This window comes from Lontra canadensis, unplaced genomic scaffold, assembly GCF_010015895.1.
Source record: "Lontra canadensis isolate GAN:19392208 unplaced genomic scaffold, GSC_riverotter_1.0 scaffold4, whole genome shotgun sequence".
Taxonomy (NCBI): Eukaryota; Metazoa; Chordata; class Mammalia; order Carnivora; family Mustelidae; genus Lontra; species Lontra canadensis.
In genome coordinates this window covers 4,305,012-4,322,289 of record NW_022630998.1, presented here as the reverse complement: position 1 = coordinate 4,322,289, position 17,278 = coordinate 4,305,012, and the positions used below count along the sequence as shown (strand labels likewise).

The following is a 17,278-nucleotide window of genomic DNA, read 5'->3' as shown; positions in this document are numbered from 1 at the left end:
GTGTGAGAGAGGGCAAACATGCTCCGGGGAGTAGGGGGAAGGGATAGAGAGAGTGAGAGAGAATCTTAAGGAGGCTCCACACCTAGCACAGAGGCCCACACAGGGCTCAATCTCATCACCCTGAGATCGTGACCTGAGCCGAAACCAAGAGTCAGACGCTTAACCGACTGAGCCATCCAGGTGCCCCATTATGCCAGTTCTTAAATTCACTAGTTTTATCTGTACGACTCCTGTCTTTTTTTTCTCCTTGGAAATCACTGCAGGCTCTATGGTGCAATGAGCAGCACGCTGGACATCTAGCACAGGCAAAAATGTAAATCACTTTTGCAAAAAGACTTGAAGTATGAGAGTGAATCTTAAAATGGGCAAAGTTGAAGCCAAATTGTCCAAAGGATTCTAAAGGAAACTGGCCTTGAAGAGTAGGATGCCAAAAGCAGGCACATTGCTCTCTCCATCTACATAGAAATGAGGCCAAGTGTGCCTAGACTGTCATCATTTGATATGTTAGGGAAAACTTACGAAGCAGAAATAACTGGCTTTTCAGGTAACAAACAACACAAAGTCAACACTATTATTTGTCTCTCCATAGAACCTAATTTGTTTATTTATTGGAATTCAGCTTTAATCATTTGGAAGGAACAGCTCAAGATTCTGAAAAGTTTCTACCAACCATATATTCTAGACCCTTCTGTAGCCCCTCTCAAAAATCCGGTATTTTATTTGAACTGTCTCAATTCTCTGAAAACCTAAAGGGTGATCAGTGTGACTTGTGCTTAAGAATCTCTTGTTCTGGGGCGCCTGGGTGGCTCAGCAGGTTAAAGCCTCTGTCTTCGGCTCAGGTCATGATCTCAAGGTCCTGGGATCGAGCCCCACATAGGGCTCTCTGCTTGGCAGCGAGCCTGCTTTCCCCTCTTTCTCTCTGTCTGCCTCTCTGCCTACTTGTGATCTCTGTCAAATAAATAAATAAAATCTTAAAAAAAAAAAAAAAGAAAAGAATCTCTTGTTCTGGGGCGCCTGGGTAGCTCAGTGGCTAAGTGTCTGCCTTCAGCTCAGGTCAGGCTCCCGGGGTCCTGGGATCGAGTCCTGCATTGGGCTCCCTGCTCAGTGGGGAGCCTGTTTCTCCCTCTCCCCTCTCCCTGCTGTGTTCCCTCTCTTGATGCTGTCTCTGTCAAATAAACAAAATCTTAAAAAAAAAAAAAAAAAAAAGAGTCTCTTGTTCTCTGATTCTGGACAATGCCCAGAAGAGGGTGCTCACAGAACAATCTGCTTGCTTTAACCACAACCAGGATACATCTCTTGACCCAAGGCTTTGATGTGGTCATCCCCGAGTTTGGCAAGAACCATAATGATCACAGCATCTTAAAATTGCAAAAAAAGGGAAATGGCAAGTTTTCTAAATTAAAAGCAATTCAGGGATACGTAAGACAAAAAATTGGTAAAGACTTTCTAAATGAGGGGAGATGGGGAGACGAATGATGACTTCAACTTTTCATCAACTTTCTATATTGATTCAAATGCTTTATATCTTGTGCATGACTTCTTTTGTAGAATAATTACTTTTAATTGCTATCAATTAGGTAATGTCTTTGTTAGTAAAAATTAATAAAGCTGATAATGAATACTTAAAACAAGTACCATGGCTGAAAGAATCTATCAAGAATTTGATACTCCGTTCAGAAATTTATCGGGGTTGGAGCTAAAAAGCAGCACCTCAGTTATGTTTGATAGTACTTAAATAGGTCACTCCTCAGAGGCTATCACATCACAATTGACCACTTAGACTCTTCCCTGCAAGACAAATGTTTGGAGAGGAAAGCCGTCGGAGAGCAGCCGGTGCGTCTTTCCCGGCATCTCTTCCTTACTAAGCTCCTCAGTGTCTCATCTCGCTTTGCTGATTCTGGCAGTTTCGCCACGGCCCTGTCCCTTTATCTAAGCTGGAATGACATTTCCCAGCATTCTCTTGCCTGCGTGATTCTGTACGGCCACGTGAGAACTTCCGTGTGAAATCCAGGAAGTAGAGGTGAAGATTTCGGGATGTTGTGAACAGGCCACTTCCCTCCTGGTGCAGCGGGCTTGTGGCAGCTCCAGAGCCCCAGGTCTCCTCCTCTGGCTTCTCCGAGTCCTGGGCCAGGTGTGTGTGCAGCTCTGGGATGACAGGAGGCCAGTTTACCCCCGCAGCACTGAGGTTGGTTGTGGTAGTAAGAGAACAGATGTGGGTTCCATTGTGCCCTTATGGGTCTCAGGTCATCGTCATGCGTCATGCGTGCTGGCTTGGCTTTGCCTCCTCTGCAATCAGCGGTCCTTCTCGTATGCTGATCTGATGGGCTGGGAGTAACTTCAGGCTCCACCCTAGATGCAGAGTCAACAGCCTGGACAGATAGCTCCCCCAGCTCCCGCATTTGTGTCAGGTCTACCCTTTGTAATAAATCCCTCATTCTAGGCCACATGTAGCCACCCGATTCTCAGATAAAACTCTAGGTACCTCACCATCTTGTTGCTTTCGCATTTCGAACAGTGTGTTAAGCCTCAAAGTCATAATATCCATTGTCTTTGGTAGAAGGATAAGACAGGTATTTGGTGGCAGAAGAAAAGGAAGGGATGCTTAGAAAGGTAAAAGCTTGTATAGCAAGCTCCCAGAAGCTTCTCAGCACTAAAAGTGCCTGTACCAGTTACTGATTTATTACCTCTCATCTCAATCTTCCTCGCCTTGCTTTGTGATAGTGAAGCCAGACCCTGTAAACATTTCTCCTTTTTTTTTTTTTTTAAAGATTCATTTAGTTTAGAGAGAGAGTGAGCATCAGTGGAACGGTCAGAGGGAGAGGGAGAGAAAGAATTCCAAGCAGACTCTGCGCTGAGCGCAGAGCCTGATGCAGGGCTCGACCCCACACCCCAAGATCATGATGGAGCCAAAACCATGAGCCAGACACTCAACAGACTGAGCCACCCAGGCACCCCTCTCCTTTTTCAATAAGGAATTCTCATTCTGGTTCTGTGGTGCTTTTCTTCCCTGCTTGCTCTTATGGTGGACGGAGGCCACAGGACAGCCATTGTTACCACATCTGAAGGCACCATTTGGAGGACATCTCAGTGGATTTTGGCACCAAGCACCAGGCTGCTCCCCAGTGAATTCTTCTGGCAGCCCAGTGGGCACTTTCCTGGTGACGCTCAATGAGTCTTGCAGACACCCAGATGGGTGACATCCAGCAGGCTGAGCTGACACTCCAGAGAGCTGGCTTCCCGCTCACCAGTGCTGGCCCGTAGCATCTCGGGGAACTTCTCTGCCATCTAGCGGTCCCCAGCCACTCCCTTCCAGTAGGGTCTGGTGAGGAGAGGAACGTCTTCTTAATTTGTGTCTCCCTTGAGCGCTATGCCTCAGCTATGGAGGGAGTAGCCCCTCTTTACACATGCAACTCCTGGGTGCATTAGAATTTTCTTTACTCTGTAGTAAGGAGGAGTCTCCCGCTACTAGTTAATCATTTTTTTATGTTAAACTTCCCCTGTGTGGGGGCGCCTGGGTGGCTCATTGGTTAAGTGTCTGTCTTCGGCTCAGATCCTGATCCCAGGGTCCTGGGATCAAGTCCCACATCGGGCTCCCTGCTTCCCTCTCCCTCTGCCATTCCCCTTGCTTATGGTCTCTGGCTCTATCAAATAAAAAATAAAATCCTTTCAAAAAATATTTTATTTATTTATTTATTTGTTTGACAGAGAGAGAGAGATAGCAAGAGGGGAACACAAGCAGGGGAAGTGGGAAAGGGAGAAGCAAGCTTCCTGCTGAGAAGGGAGCCCAATGCAGGGCTCGGTCCCAGGATCCTGGGATCATGACCTGAGCCGAAGGCAGATGCCTAATGACTGAGCCACCCAGCCGCCCCAATTTAAAAAAACAACAACAAACAAACAACTTTCCCTGTGTGAATTACCGTGTGCTTTCTGTCTCTGAACTGGACACTGATAAAATGTTTTTTGCGCTTAGTAGCTATTTAAAAAAATAGCATTTAATTTTATTAGTTCAGGATTTTTACAAGGAACTTAAATCATGTGTAATGTGAGTACATAAGTGAAGGGACTGCCCAAGGGTGCAGTTTAGAGAGGGGATTTGCTTTTTTGACTGCCTATGCAAGGTATTCCTCAAAGTGGGCTCCGTGGGACCCTGTGAACAAAGCCTGAGTCGACTATTGCTGTGCAGGAAACCGCCCTACATGCAACAGTTAAAATCACGATCATTTATTATTTCTCGCGTTTGATAGGAGGACTCCAAAGTCACGAGACAAATGGTGAAGATACAGGAAATGGTGAAGTGTCGGCGTTCAAAAATGCACCACGGGGTCCAAGGCCATTACCTAGGGTCTGTGAGTTTAAATAGTATTTTGAAATTTTCAAACTGTTTTTGAGAAAGAGAGCTCGAGCAGGAGAGTGCATGTAGGGGTGGGGCGGGAGTGGAGGGGCAGAGGGAGAGGGAGAATCTCTAGCAGGCTCCCCACTGAGCTCAGAGCCCCACTAGGGGCTTGATGTGGAGCTCGATCTCACCACCCTGAGATCACATCCCTGGAAATCAGGACTTGGATGCTTAACCAGCTGAGCCAGCCAGGTGCCCTGGTATTTTGAAATGTTCAATTCGGTGAAAAAATATATCACGTTGTGATAACGAAGGCTGTGTTTGTATTTATGGTCTCCTTCCCACCAAGGGATCACCTTAAATGAGCGTGGATGATTTTGTTTGTGGGGTTATAGCTTCTTTCCCTCCTTCCCTCCCTCTCTTTGTTTCCTTCCTTCCTTCTTTTAAAGATTTTATTCTTTCTTTCTTTTTTTCCTTTCTTTCTTTCCTTCTTTTAAAGATTTTATTTATTTATTTGGGCAACAGAGAGAACTAGTCTAAGGGAGAGGTAGAGGGAGAGGGAGGAGCAGAATCCCCACTGGGCAGGAAGCCCAACACAGGGCTCAATCCCAGGACCCTGGGATCATGAGCTGAGCCAAAGGCAGACACTTAACTGACTGAGCCACCCAGGCGCCCCTTCTTTGTTTCTTTCTTTGTTTCTTTCTGCCTCTCTCCCATGTTCTTTCTTTTTTTACTTAGTCAATGTATCCCAATAAATAGTCATCATTATTGATTATCAGTTTGTCATGAGTTTTTATAGATCGCATAAAATGTATATATGAAAAGTATGCAAACTGTCAGGGTATACTTCCTGAATTTTAATAAAGTGAACACTTTGGTACGTTACAGATTTACAGAAAAGTTGCAAAGATAGTTCTCATATAACTCACACGCTGTTTCTCTTATTATTAACATATTATTATGGTATACTGTCACAATTAATGAACCAATATTGACACATTATTATTAACTAAAGCCCATAATATATCCAGGTTTCCTTAGTTTTTTACCTAATGTCCCATCCGGGGTGCCACAATATATTTAGTTGTCATAACTTCTTGGGTTCCTCTGAGCTGTGATGGTTTCTCTTTCTCGGATTTTCCTTGCCTGTACCATCCTTGACAGTTTTGAAGAATATTGATCGGGTATTTTATAGAATGTCCTTTAACCGGGATTTGTCTAAGGACTGTATTTTAATTATTTTTTTTTTTTTTTTTTTTTTTTTTTAAGATTTTATTTATTTGTCAGAGAGAGAGGGAGAGAGAGCGAGCACAGGCAGACAGAATGGCAGGCAGAGGCAGAGGGAGAAGCAGGCTCCCTGCAGAGCAAGGAGCCCGATGCGGGACTCGATCCCAGGACGCTGGGATCATGACCTGAGCCGAAGGCAGCTGCCCAACCAACTGAGCCACCCAGGTGTCCCTGTATTTTAATTATTGCTGGTATGTTTAGAATCGTCAATTCCTTCGAACATGTCACCCAAAATGTCAGAATTAGAAAATGTACCTCAAACACAAGAAGTTTGAAAATCACTAGTCTACATTAAAGCCGACTATAAATACACGTAAGTGAAGTTGTCACGGTGTTTATCCCACCATTCAAACTTCAGTTTCAAAAAGCCAGGTAGGTTTGTAGACCTTTCGCACAGTGGTTGGAAAGCAATCTCAGTTTACAGCCTGTCTGCAGTTCACCCAAAATGGACCAGACCCTCAGCCACCCCATTGCGTTCCCCAGCTCAACTTTGAAGGGAAGACAATAGCTCTTCACCAAAAGGTCACCCTGGTTGTGATCCATCCTGAGGTCAAAGGGAAGGTTAAACTAAACATAATGAAATTCTAAGTTGTTTCACCATTTTCAACAGAAAAAAAAATTTTTTTTTAAGGAGATAGAAATGTTTTGAAGACAGCACACGGGAGAGAGTGCCACGAGGCAATGGTGGCAGGACCAGGGAGGCGGTTGTCAACAGAAAATCCTTTTTAAAGTACAAGCAGAAAACAATAATCAAATTTTCAATAAAATATTTTCCTCTTTGTATTTTAAATGAGTAACATCCAAATTAGGGAACAGAAAGGATTATAGTCTATCAGTTTGTAATGTCAGTATCATAGAAGTACTCTAGTCATGGAAACGCTGATGTCGTTTCTCTAGTAATTAAATCCTGCAAGTTACAGACTTCATTGAAACGCCTTTTAGGAGAGCACTCTGCTCTCAATGATAAGAGCAAATTCACTGACCACAAGTGTTTGGAGCCCTTAACATTCCTGGCAATGCTGTCAATGGCACAATGTTTAGCTCCAGAAGAAAGACAAGAGCCAGTATGTCCCTTGGAGCTCAAAATGAAAATATCTGTACCGGAATACACACAGGCCAAAAGACGTGTTCCATGAACCAGAAAGTACTCACCGTGTTGGCCAGCTCCAGATAGCTTCCTCCTCCAGAGCTGCCAAAATGCCGGGACTGTGTGCGCAGCGTGTGGAGGGCCGCAGCCTGCTGGCTCAAAGAGCGTCCACTGTGCTCGAGAAGCTTCTGCAGGGCCCAATGACTCTGCAAGTCCGGGCTCTGGAGGTCCCTGGCTCCCGAGTCGTACTCCCAGCTCTCCCTGGCTGCTGATAGGGCACCTACGTCCAGAAGAGGCAGGGGAAATAAAAAGATGTTTCCTTCATTAGCCCGTGGGTGGTCACTAGGCAGTGATCTGGAACCCCCGAAGCCTTCCTCATGCCAGCAAGTCAGAACACATGTGGCGCCCAGACTACGTGCTAAGCACTTTCTCTTTCAAACGGACACATGGGGAGCCTCAAGATAAAAGCAGTTTTAGGCCAATCATTCAGAAATAACTCTCTAATGACTGTATACCCCTCCCCCCCGCCCCCACAGAGCCACTCAGCAGAAAAGCACCAGAGAGCCAAGGGAAGGATATCCAGAGCAGAGCCACGTCTGTCTGTGATTTGCACAGGGTTACCGGATAATCAGCCTTCTTACTGTAATCCTTTTCCCCAGCTAAGGAAGAAGGGAGCAAGGCAGTAGACAGAAAGTGCAGGAATGGCACTTTCTCGTAATTTTCTCTTATCTGGAAGAAGCCACAGGAAGCTAGACGGTGTTTGCCATTGAGATGTAGCCACGCGGCTGAGTTCTGAGCAGTAGAATGGGAGCAGAAGTGCCAAGTGTCACTTCAAGACCTGGCTCCTAAAACCCCCAGCGCACGATTCTCCATGCCCTTCGCTTTCTGGCCTGGCTCGCGTGGGCAGGGCACCCTCGGGAGCCGCGGGGCACAGACGGGGAGGCCACAAGATGAAGGACGCCTGAGTGCCTGAATGTTCTCCCGCCCCAGGGCTGTCTGCCAATCCCGGGTACCCTGTTTCGACCTTTTGTGATGAGGAAAAGGACATTCCTTTGGTCACCGTATATTTTCAGTTTTTTGGGGACAGCAACTAGTATGACCTTCACTATCACAACAGATTAAAACCCAATAAAAGATGCTAATAATCATAATACAGTGGAAAAGTACAACGACAGAGTAGACCTGGAGAGGGGTGGGGGATGCTCAGGGAAAGCTCTCTGGAGGAGAAAGCCTGATGCGTCAGTTGTCACCATGGCTGAAAAAATTCATTTTGGGGCAAAGCCCTCTTCCTTGTGTTGCTCACTTCTGAACAGAAGTCCCCTGGGTGCAGCTGGCTGGGGGAGCCTGGGGCCCATGTGTCTGTGTCTTAGCCGTGAGGGAGGCTGGGAGATCTGTTTTCTGGCTTCTACTTTGGGGAGGCAGGATTTGTAAGGTGAGACCTTTCCTAAACACAGGAAGAGTATGCAAAAGGCCTGGGCCGCTAGAAAACATGACCAAAGTCTATACACAGGCACTGTGCTAGGTACCGGGGATGAAGCCACAAGCACGACAAATCATAGCTCCAGCCCGTGAAGTTTTCATATTGATGGGTCTTCCATACGTGACTCTCAATGGCAAAAAAGGGGACTCGTTCAAATGGTTCCATTTGTGCTATGAAGTGAGAACATATACAGATTACCCTGTAATTTACTTGAGTGTAATTACATATAGCAAACCACAAATTATGTACAGTGGGTTCTGATATGAATGTCCAATCTCCCCTTTATTAGGTATTGGTGAGTTTAATCAATGTGATTAGGTAAACTTTCTTTGTCTGGAACCACTTAGGATGTTTTCCCCCTATGGTTCTTCAGTCAGTCTGCCAACACTCTCTGTACAGTGCTCTATGGCTGGAGTGACATATCTTTGTATTAAAGCAGACAACCCCTGTGTTTGCAACTGCTCCAAGTTTCTTTTATTTGTTTCTTATTGTTTTTATTTTTTAACGATTATATTTATTTGCTTGAGGAGAGAGAGCATGAGCAGGGGGAAGGGTGAAAGGGAGAGGGAGAAGCAGACTCCCCACTAAGCTGGGAGCCCGACGCAGGGCTCGACCCCAGGACCCCGAGATCAGGACCTGGGCTGAAGGCAGATGCTTAACAGACTGAGTCACCCAGACAACTCTCAAAAGTTTCTTTCTTTTCTTTTTAAAGAATTATTTATTTATTTAACAGGGAGCGAGAGATTCCAAGTAGGCAGAGAGGCAGGCAGAGAGAGAGGGGGAAGCAGGCTCCCCGCTGAGCAGAGAGTGCTACTTGGGGCTCGATCCCAGGACCCTGAGATCATGACCTGAGCTGAAGGCAGAAGCTTAACCCACTGAGCCACCCAGGCGCCCCTCAAAGTTTTTTTTAATATTAAAGTCTATTAACTGTATTGCAAAGGAAGTTTTGTTTTCCTTCAAAGTAGACTGCAAAATGACTGCCCACCCTCCCCCTACTGCTTGCTCTGAGTGGTCTCCGCCCTCTGCCTGTCTGCCTCACATTCTCTGTCCTGGCCCAGGCACACGTGGCAAGAAGACTGACTGAGGTAAAAGTTGAAAAATGGGTTGGATCCTCTCTCCTGTGGAAGACAAGCAAGCATGAGGTTGGGCCCTTGCCTTTATGTTTCACCACAGGGCCCAGGACCTTGCACATGGCCTATGACATCTGGCATTTAATATACATTTAGTGAGTGGATGGCTGAATTATCCACGGTTGTGGTACCACAGGGTTTCACTTCTTAACGGGAAGAGCAACATGGAGATTAATTTTTAAAATCAAAATAAATTATACACTTAAACTTTATCTCTATGCAAACAGGGAGTCTCATTTTCAAATAATAAAATACAACAGTTCTGGGATGAGATGGCCCAAGGAAGCTTCATTTGAATTTATGATGCTGTATTAACGGATCTAAACCCAGTCTCTGGAAGAGTCATATAATCAGGTTAGCCAAGCTTCATGTTAATCAGCAGGATCAAAAGGCCCTCACACTCTCACACTATTACCATAACAATTTCTGCTGAAGTGGTGTTGAGGAACTCAGATCTTCTGCTAGGGAGCCAAGTCAGTCACATTAGCACCATGTGACTGGACCCCAAAAGGGGAAGTGTGCTTCTTAAATGCAGTACCCTATTTCCATTACTCTCTTTCAATGTGACTTCATATCTGATTTTTCTGGATAAAAACCAACATTCCTAAGGTGAGATTAGTCAGTTAATTAGGATGATCTCACTGAAAACCATCAAAACTGTAGGTCTTGGGGCACGTGGGTGGTTCATTGGGTTAAGCCTCTGCCTTCGGCTCAGGTCATGATCTCAGGGTCCTGGGATCGAGCCCCGCATTGGGCTCTCTGCTTAGCAGGGAGCCTGCTTCCCCTTCTCTCTGCCTGCCTCTCTGCCTACTTGTGATCTCTCTGTCAAATAAATAAAATCTTAAAAAAAAAACCAAAACTGTAGGTCTGATAACCATCTTCCTTTTGCCCTTTGAAATATCATGAAGTTTCCAGGCTCACACTCAGCTGGCCTCACTTCACTCCCTTGCTAAGCTCAGGAACTGCCCGTTGACTTCGGAGAAGTGGCTGTGCTTTCTTTTCCTTAACATGGATACCATTACCGTCCTACTGTCCCTCATGCTCACCAGGTTCTCTGGTCTCCTCTTCTAAGGACACTAATCCCATCATGAGGGCACCATCATCATGATCTCATCTGACTCTGAGGACCTCCCCAGAGTCACATCTCCAAACTCCTTCAAGTTGGGGCACTAGGGCTTCGAGACGGGAATTTGGGGGGAACATACTCAGTCCAGAACAACCAACTGCACAGTCGCTCTCGGGCCACGAAGGACACTGACCGCGTGGCCTCCCTTTAAAGACCAAAGGCCCAAAGCACTGCCTGGGCTTGGAGGTCTCTGCACGTATAGGACCGCAGAAAGCCATCCCTCATGCCACCGTAATTCTTTAGGGCACTTGGCAGTAAACAACGATGTATAGTCTTTTATTTCAAACCAATATATTTAGTGTTTTAAGGTGGCAGAGCACAGATTCTAAGTATTTCCCTTATCAGAAAAGCACAGAAAACAGCTGGCAGTTTGACATGTTTATAAAATATATCACTAGGGAAACCCTGCTCTTGGAGAAATACTGAAACAGAAAATCCGCCCAATATCGAGACCCTTGTTCGGCTGGGTGCGTGGCAGCTGCCAGCTCGTGCTCTAGTCCCACCTTCGAAGTGCCACAGGGTTCAGCTCTTTTGGTCACTGTGCTTGTTTACCAAAGGCTCAGGGCAGCCCTCCCAGCAGGCCAGACACCCCCCCATGAGGATAAGGCCACGATACCTAACAACTACTCAAGACCACTAGGAGCTGGGCGCTGTTACAAGCAACTTCCATGTATTATTTTATTTCGTTCTACCCACAGCCTATGAATGACTAAATCATTCCCCCCAGTTTTAGAAGAGGACATTTTCCCTCTCTCAGCTTATTTTTGTAGACATTTGTCTGTTTGCATAGGAGAGTGGTTAAGAGCTGGGGTTCTGTAGTCAGATGGCTTGGGGTCGAATCAAGAGTCACTGTGACCAGCTATGTGATCTCAAGCAAGTTACTCAGCCTACGCCCCAGTTTCTTTGTCTTTAAAATGGGGATACTGAAGAGTTCTTCACAGAGGTGTTGCGAGAAGGAAGCAAGATAAAAATATGTAGAATGTTTAGACAACCCCTGGCACATAAGAAACTGATCAATGAATGTTAGCAATTATCTGGTCCTATCTTACAGTTCTAGTTATTGGTAATCCATTTGGGACAACTTAGTAGGGAACAATATATGGGGGAAAGGTATACTCTCTCCCAGCTTCTAAAAGGTACCTGTTGAAAAACAAACCTTTGGGGGTGCCTGAGTGGCTCAGTGGGTTAAGCCTCTGCATTCAGTTCAGGTCATGATCCCAGGGTCCTGGGATTGAGCTCCACATCAGGCTTTCTGCTCCATGGGGAGCCTGCTTCCTCCTCTCCCTCTCTGCCTGCCTACTTGTGATCTCTGTCTGTCAGGTAAATAAATAAAATCTTAAAAAAAAAAAAAAGAAAGAAAGAAAAAAAAAAAAACCACAAACCTTTGGCACCTAACCAGTGGCTAAAATTTCATCAATGGTTTTATACTTTACTAGTTTCTTTAAAGACAATAGATAATTATGTCAGAGTCAAAGTTATGTTTCTCTGAGTAAAGAATATTCCATTAGTAAGTCAAAGTCTTTGGTTATTGGGTTTGAGAAACTTTGCTTCCCTGTTTGAGAAAGAGAGTGAGTGGGAGAACGAGAGAGAGAGAGAGAGTGAGAGAGAGAGCATGAACAGGGTGAGGGCAGATGGAGAAGCAGACTCCCCCGCTGAGCAAGGAGCCCTGGGGCTCGATCCCAGGACGGTGGGATCATGACCTGAACTGAGGCAAAGGCTTAACCAACTGAGCCACCCAGGTGCCCCTTTGCTTCCCTATTCTATTTGGCCCACTCTTACCTCCAGAGGACAACTGACCTTCCTCAAACTGGCAGCCAGCACCATGAGGAAATCCACACAGCCTAGCAGCAGCAGCTCGAGAGGGGAGCAAGTAGAGTTAGTCATCATACCTACGCTCTGGCCATCCCCGATACCCTTCTGTTTTTTACCCGCAGTTCCTTCTTTTCCATCCTTCATTTGAGAGTTGGGGCCTGTCATCATATCCCAGGCAGACGATAACACAGAGTGGTTAGGCAGTCCTGAGACCTGGATTAATAGTATCCTTTGTCACTGTCTGTATCTAGTGGTCCTTAATTTTTCCTTTATGTGGATTGTTTAGAAACCATTACCTAATCTATTACCCTGGGTGGCAAGAGAGAAAATACTCCTTTCAAAACACCAGGGGCAGCTACCTTTCTGCATTTAGAACCATGACACCACCACCACAGAAAGCAGTGAGGGAGAATTTGAACAAATCGTCTGCCAGCTGTCAGCCTTCCCTGCCATAGCACATTTACTATTTCCAGATAATACTGACATCAACAGAAGCAGCAGTAAATCCTTTAGTCCAGAAGGAAGACACCGTGTGAGTCTTTAGTCATTTATTAATGTCAATGTTTGGTATAAGATTTAGGAGCCCAACTCCCCTGAGGACCTCTAGATTCTTCCAGCACAAATTACATTGCATATGCAGGACAATTGTCTTAAAAACCTGGTCTGTGGTCACAGGAAAATTGGATGGGAAAGGATAGATAAATAGGAACTACCTAGCCTTTGGGGGAAAACAAAAAACAAAAGTAGTGCAAAGCACACGTCCTACCTACTAAGGGAAGGTAAATAATATTAGCTCCCAATGATAAAAGCCAGTTCTTCGACCCTTGGTTATCCGTAGCAAGTGAGCCGATCAGTGTCCTGTTTTGAATATACGTCACATGTGGCCCATCTAGGGACAATGTACTGAATTTCCAATGACACACCGGGAACAGAGTAGAAGATGTATTTTGAAATGCAATTCCCTTCCTCCTGCGCCAAGGCTGTTGATAGATGACAAGAAGGAAAGAAATGAAGAAATGAATTTTTCTTACGGAAATGTGCTTATCAACATCATCATCATTACTGGCTATCTCTTAATGTCCCACTCTGTACAAACACGTTCAAAGACCCTTGATATATTTTGAGCACAGGCTTGAGAACATCTAATGGAAGACGGTGTAGAGACAACCAAAAGGAAGCAGGAATAAATAACCTTTAAAATTCGTCTCCAGCTCTAGATTCTATTGTTCTGTTTGCTAAATTTAATATAAAAGGGAAAATGTCTGCCCTTGGGCAATGAATACTTTAGTTCTGAAAGCGCAGCGGAGGCAAGCATCTTTAACTTAAAAAAAAAACAACAATTAAAAATAATACTGGGCAGCTTATTCTCTTGGCTTGTCTAAACTAGATATATGAAGGAGATAACCAACCAAGAGGGTTGACTTAGGACTAAAGAATTCAAAGGATAGTTTAGGGCAAGTGTTAAAATGAGTGTTAGAGCAAAGCTGAGTTTCATTTGAACCTGAGGCTGACGGGGTTGGTGGTGCTAATGTTTACAGTCCACAGAGATTAAGATTAAAAAAAAAATAAAAAGTCTTGTCTTTCTCAGAAGGCAGAGATGGTATTTTGGATCAATTTATCTTTCTCTTACAAGGCATATTAACGGGTCATGTATTCAGTAAGCCCTTGGTAGGTCCTAATTTTTTTTTTTTTTAAAGATTTTATTTATTTGACAGAGATACAGCGAGAGAGGGAACACAGCAGGAGTGGGAGAGGGAGAAGCAGGCTCCCTTCGGAGCAGAGAGCCCAATGCAGGGCTCGATCCCAGGACCCTGGGATCATGACCTGAGAGGAAGGCAGTGCTTAACGACTGAGCCACCCAGGCGCCCTCATAGTTCCTAATTTTTAAGTACCGACTGAATGGAGATAATGCTAATCTGAGCCTGTGCTCTGTGATGGGAAGTATCACACATACCCTTTGGTTGGCATAGGGTCTGTCATATTTCTTGGCTGAAAGTCAGCCTAATCAAAATGGAAAATGCCGGGCAGGAAAAATACACACACAGGAATACAAAAAATGATTCTGACTCCAGCTTCTTAGCAAGAAATAGAACTATATTATGTTTCATTCCTAAAAAGTTGGTATTTTTCATTTAAGTTTTTTAATATGTTGAAGCATATTAATTTTTTCAAAAATTTTATTTATTTGTCAGAGAGAGGCAGAGCAAGCACAAGCAGGGGAAGCGGCAGACAGAGGGAGAAGCAGGCTCCCCGCTGAGCAAGGAGCCCGATGTGGGACTCAATCTGAGGACCCTGAGATCATGACTGGAGCTGAAGGCAGATGCTTAAGCGACTATGCCATTTAGGCATCCCCATATTAATTTTTTAAGAGGTTTTATTTATTCACTTGATAGAGAGAGAGAGCACAAGCAGGGGGAGTGGCTGGCAGAGGGAGAGAGAGAAGCAGGCTCTCCATTGCGCAGGGAGCCCGATGTGGGGCTCAATCCCAGGACTCCGGGATCATGACCCGAACTGAAGGCAGATGCTTAATGACTGAGCCACCCAGGTTCCCCAGATCATATTAATTTTCTAATGTTAAACCAAACTTGGATTTAAGAGACAAACCCTACAGGATGCCTGGGTGGTTCAGTCAGTTAAGCAGCTGCTTTGGACTCAGGTCATGATCCCAGGGTCCTGGGATCGAGCCCTACATAGGGCTCCCTGCGCAGTGGAGAGCCTGCTTCTCTCTCTCCCTCTGCCAGCCACTCCACCTGCTTTTCCTCTCTCTGTCAAATAAATAATAAAATCTTTAAAAAAAAAAAAAGTTAAAAAAATCTTGAAAAAAAAAGAGACAAACACAACATAGCTGAAATATGTGATATCTTATTTATCACTGATGTTGGTCATTGATGAAATCTTGATGGTTTTTTTTTTCTTGTTAATTCTTGATCATGGTATGTAGTCTCCTTTTATACTTAGTAATTTTAGATACTGAATTGCACATATTCCTTGGAAAGTTATTTCTGGATATCCTTTCAGAACTGCTTTACACATATCTCTAAGGCAATTTCATTGAGAATACTCCAATGGTAATATACAGATTGGTGTACTTCTGGTTCAAACTTACACAGAGGGTACAGCCCTCTGTAGTAGTCTACCTTTTGAAAAGGAAGGTATATCTTATTACATTCCCCACCTGAGCAGTCCTTGGAATTTTTCTTCTGTTCTCAGGGCCCACATAGTCATGTAATCAAAAGTTTGATTTTACAGGTTCAGACAATAGTTTCAAGGTAAAAGTGGCTTGATGCTCCAGGTTTCCTCATTCACTTAGATTTTAGACTCAGAAATCCTTACTGTTTACTTTACTTTACTGTTTACCAAATCTTTACTAGATATAGATATGTGATAAAGGGGGACTTGAAATATAGCTGTTTCAGCTTTTTAAATTATTTTCAGCTATAAAATACATCTTGATATCTAATATTATTTGTTATGGAAATAAATATTTGTTCTTTGATTATGCTACATGAATTGTGATGATGTAAACTATATATTCACAAATGGACCATGACTACTTTTTCTTGAATAATTTTTTCCCTGGGATTAATAATTTTTTGTAATTTCATGTTTAGTTTTCCATGTCATGAATTCAGTCTCAAATTCTCAGTTATCTAAATATCCTCACAGTAATTTAAGATGCATAAAAATTCCATCAAATTTAGTCTGAAAATGGGGTGCCTGGGTGGCTCAGTTGGTTAAGTGTCTCCCTTCAGCTCAGGTCATGACCCCAGGGTCCAGGGATTGAGCCCCACATCAGGCTCCCTGCTCAGAGGGAAGCTTTCTTCTCCTCTCCCAGTTCCCCTGCTTATCCTCTCTCTAGGTCAAATAAATAAATAAAATCCTTAAACAAAAATTTAGCCTGAAAATATTTTTCTGGAACTTTTTGATCTGCTTTAGCCTAGATTGGTTTCAATGACCACCGGTATGCTTCACTTCTAACTTGTTTTCATTCTTTTTTCATGTTTCCAAGTATTTCTCTTCCTAGGTTATCTTAGAGGTCTAATAGATTTTGAAGAAATTAGGCATGGGAAGTCAATTTTCTGAGACTTTGCACTCAAAGTCTTTTGTATGAAAACACTTATCTCCTATCCTTCACTTCATTAATAGTTTGGTAAGGAATTCTAAGTTGGAAACCATTCTTCTTCAAAATTTTGAAGACATTCCTCATTTAATATCTGTTACTATTTTTGAGAAGTCAGAAGCCATTCTGATTCCAAATCATTCTTATTTGTCCTGTTTTGTATTTCCTCTCTGGAAATTTGAAGAATATTTTCTTTGTCTCTAGTGTCATAAAATTTCACAGTGATTTGTGTCCTTATGTTTTATGGTAGGTGATACTTGGTAGGCCCTTTCTATCAAGAAACTCACATCCTTCAGCCGAGATATCCATCAATGGATGGATCCATGAATGGATGTAGAAGATGTGGTATATATATATATATATATATATATATATATATATATATACAATGGAATATTAATCAGCCATCAGAAAGTGTTAGTACTTACCATTTACATCGATGTGGATGGAATTGGAGGGTACTGTGCTGAGTGAAATAAGTTAATTGGAGAAAGACAATTATCATATGGATTCACTCATATGTGGAACATAAGGAATAGCATGGAGGACCACAGGGGAAGGGAGGGAAAACTGAATGAGAAGAAACCAGAGCGAGACAAACCATGAGAGACTCTTAACTCTGGGAAACAAACAGGGTTGCTGAAGAGGAGGGAGGAGGGAAGATGGGGTAACTAGGTGATGGGCATTAAGAAGGGCAAGTGATATGATGATATCATGAGCACTGGGTATTGTATGATAAATTATTGAACACTACATCTGAAACTAATGATGCACTACATGTTGGCTAACTGAATTTATTTATTTATTTATTTATTTATATTTTAAAAATATTTTATTTATTTATTTGACAGAGAGAGAGAGAGAGAGAGAGATCACAAGTAGGCAGAGAGATAGGCAGAGAGA

At 43.7% G+C, this 17,278-nt stretch overlaps 1 protein-coding gene across 1 annotated transcript in view; it reads right to left on the bottom strand.

Annotated features, from left to right (window-relative positions):
* Positions 1-17,278, bottom strand: part of MCC (MCC regulator of WNT signaling pathway) — a 408,333-nt gene that overhangs the window by 300,212 nt on the left and 90,843 nt on the right. The window contains exon 3 of the mRNA XM_032844747.1: positions 6,773-6,987. Coding sequence (XP_032700638.1) covers positions 6,773-6,987 — 215 coding nt within the window. The remainder of the gene's footprint in view (positions 1-6,772; positions 6,988-17,278) is intronic.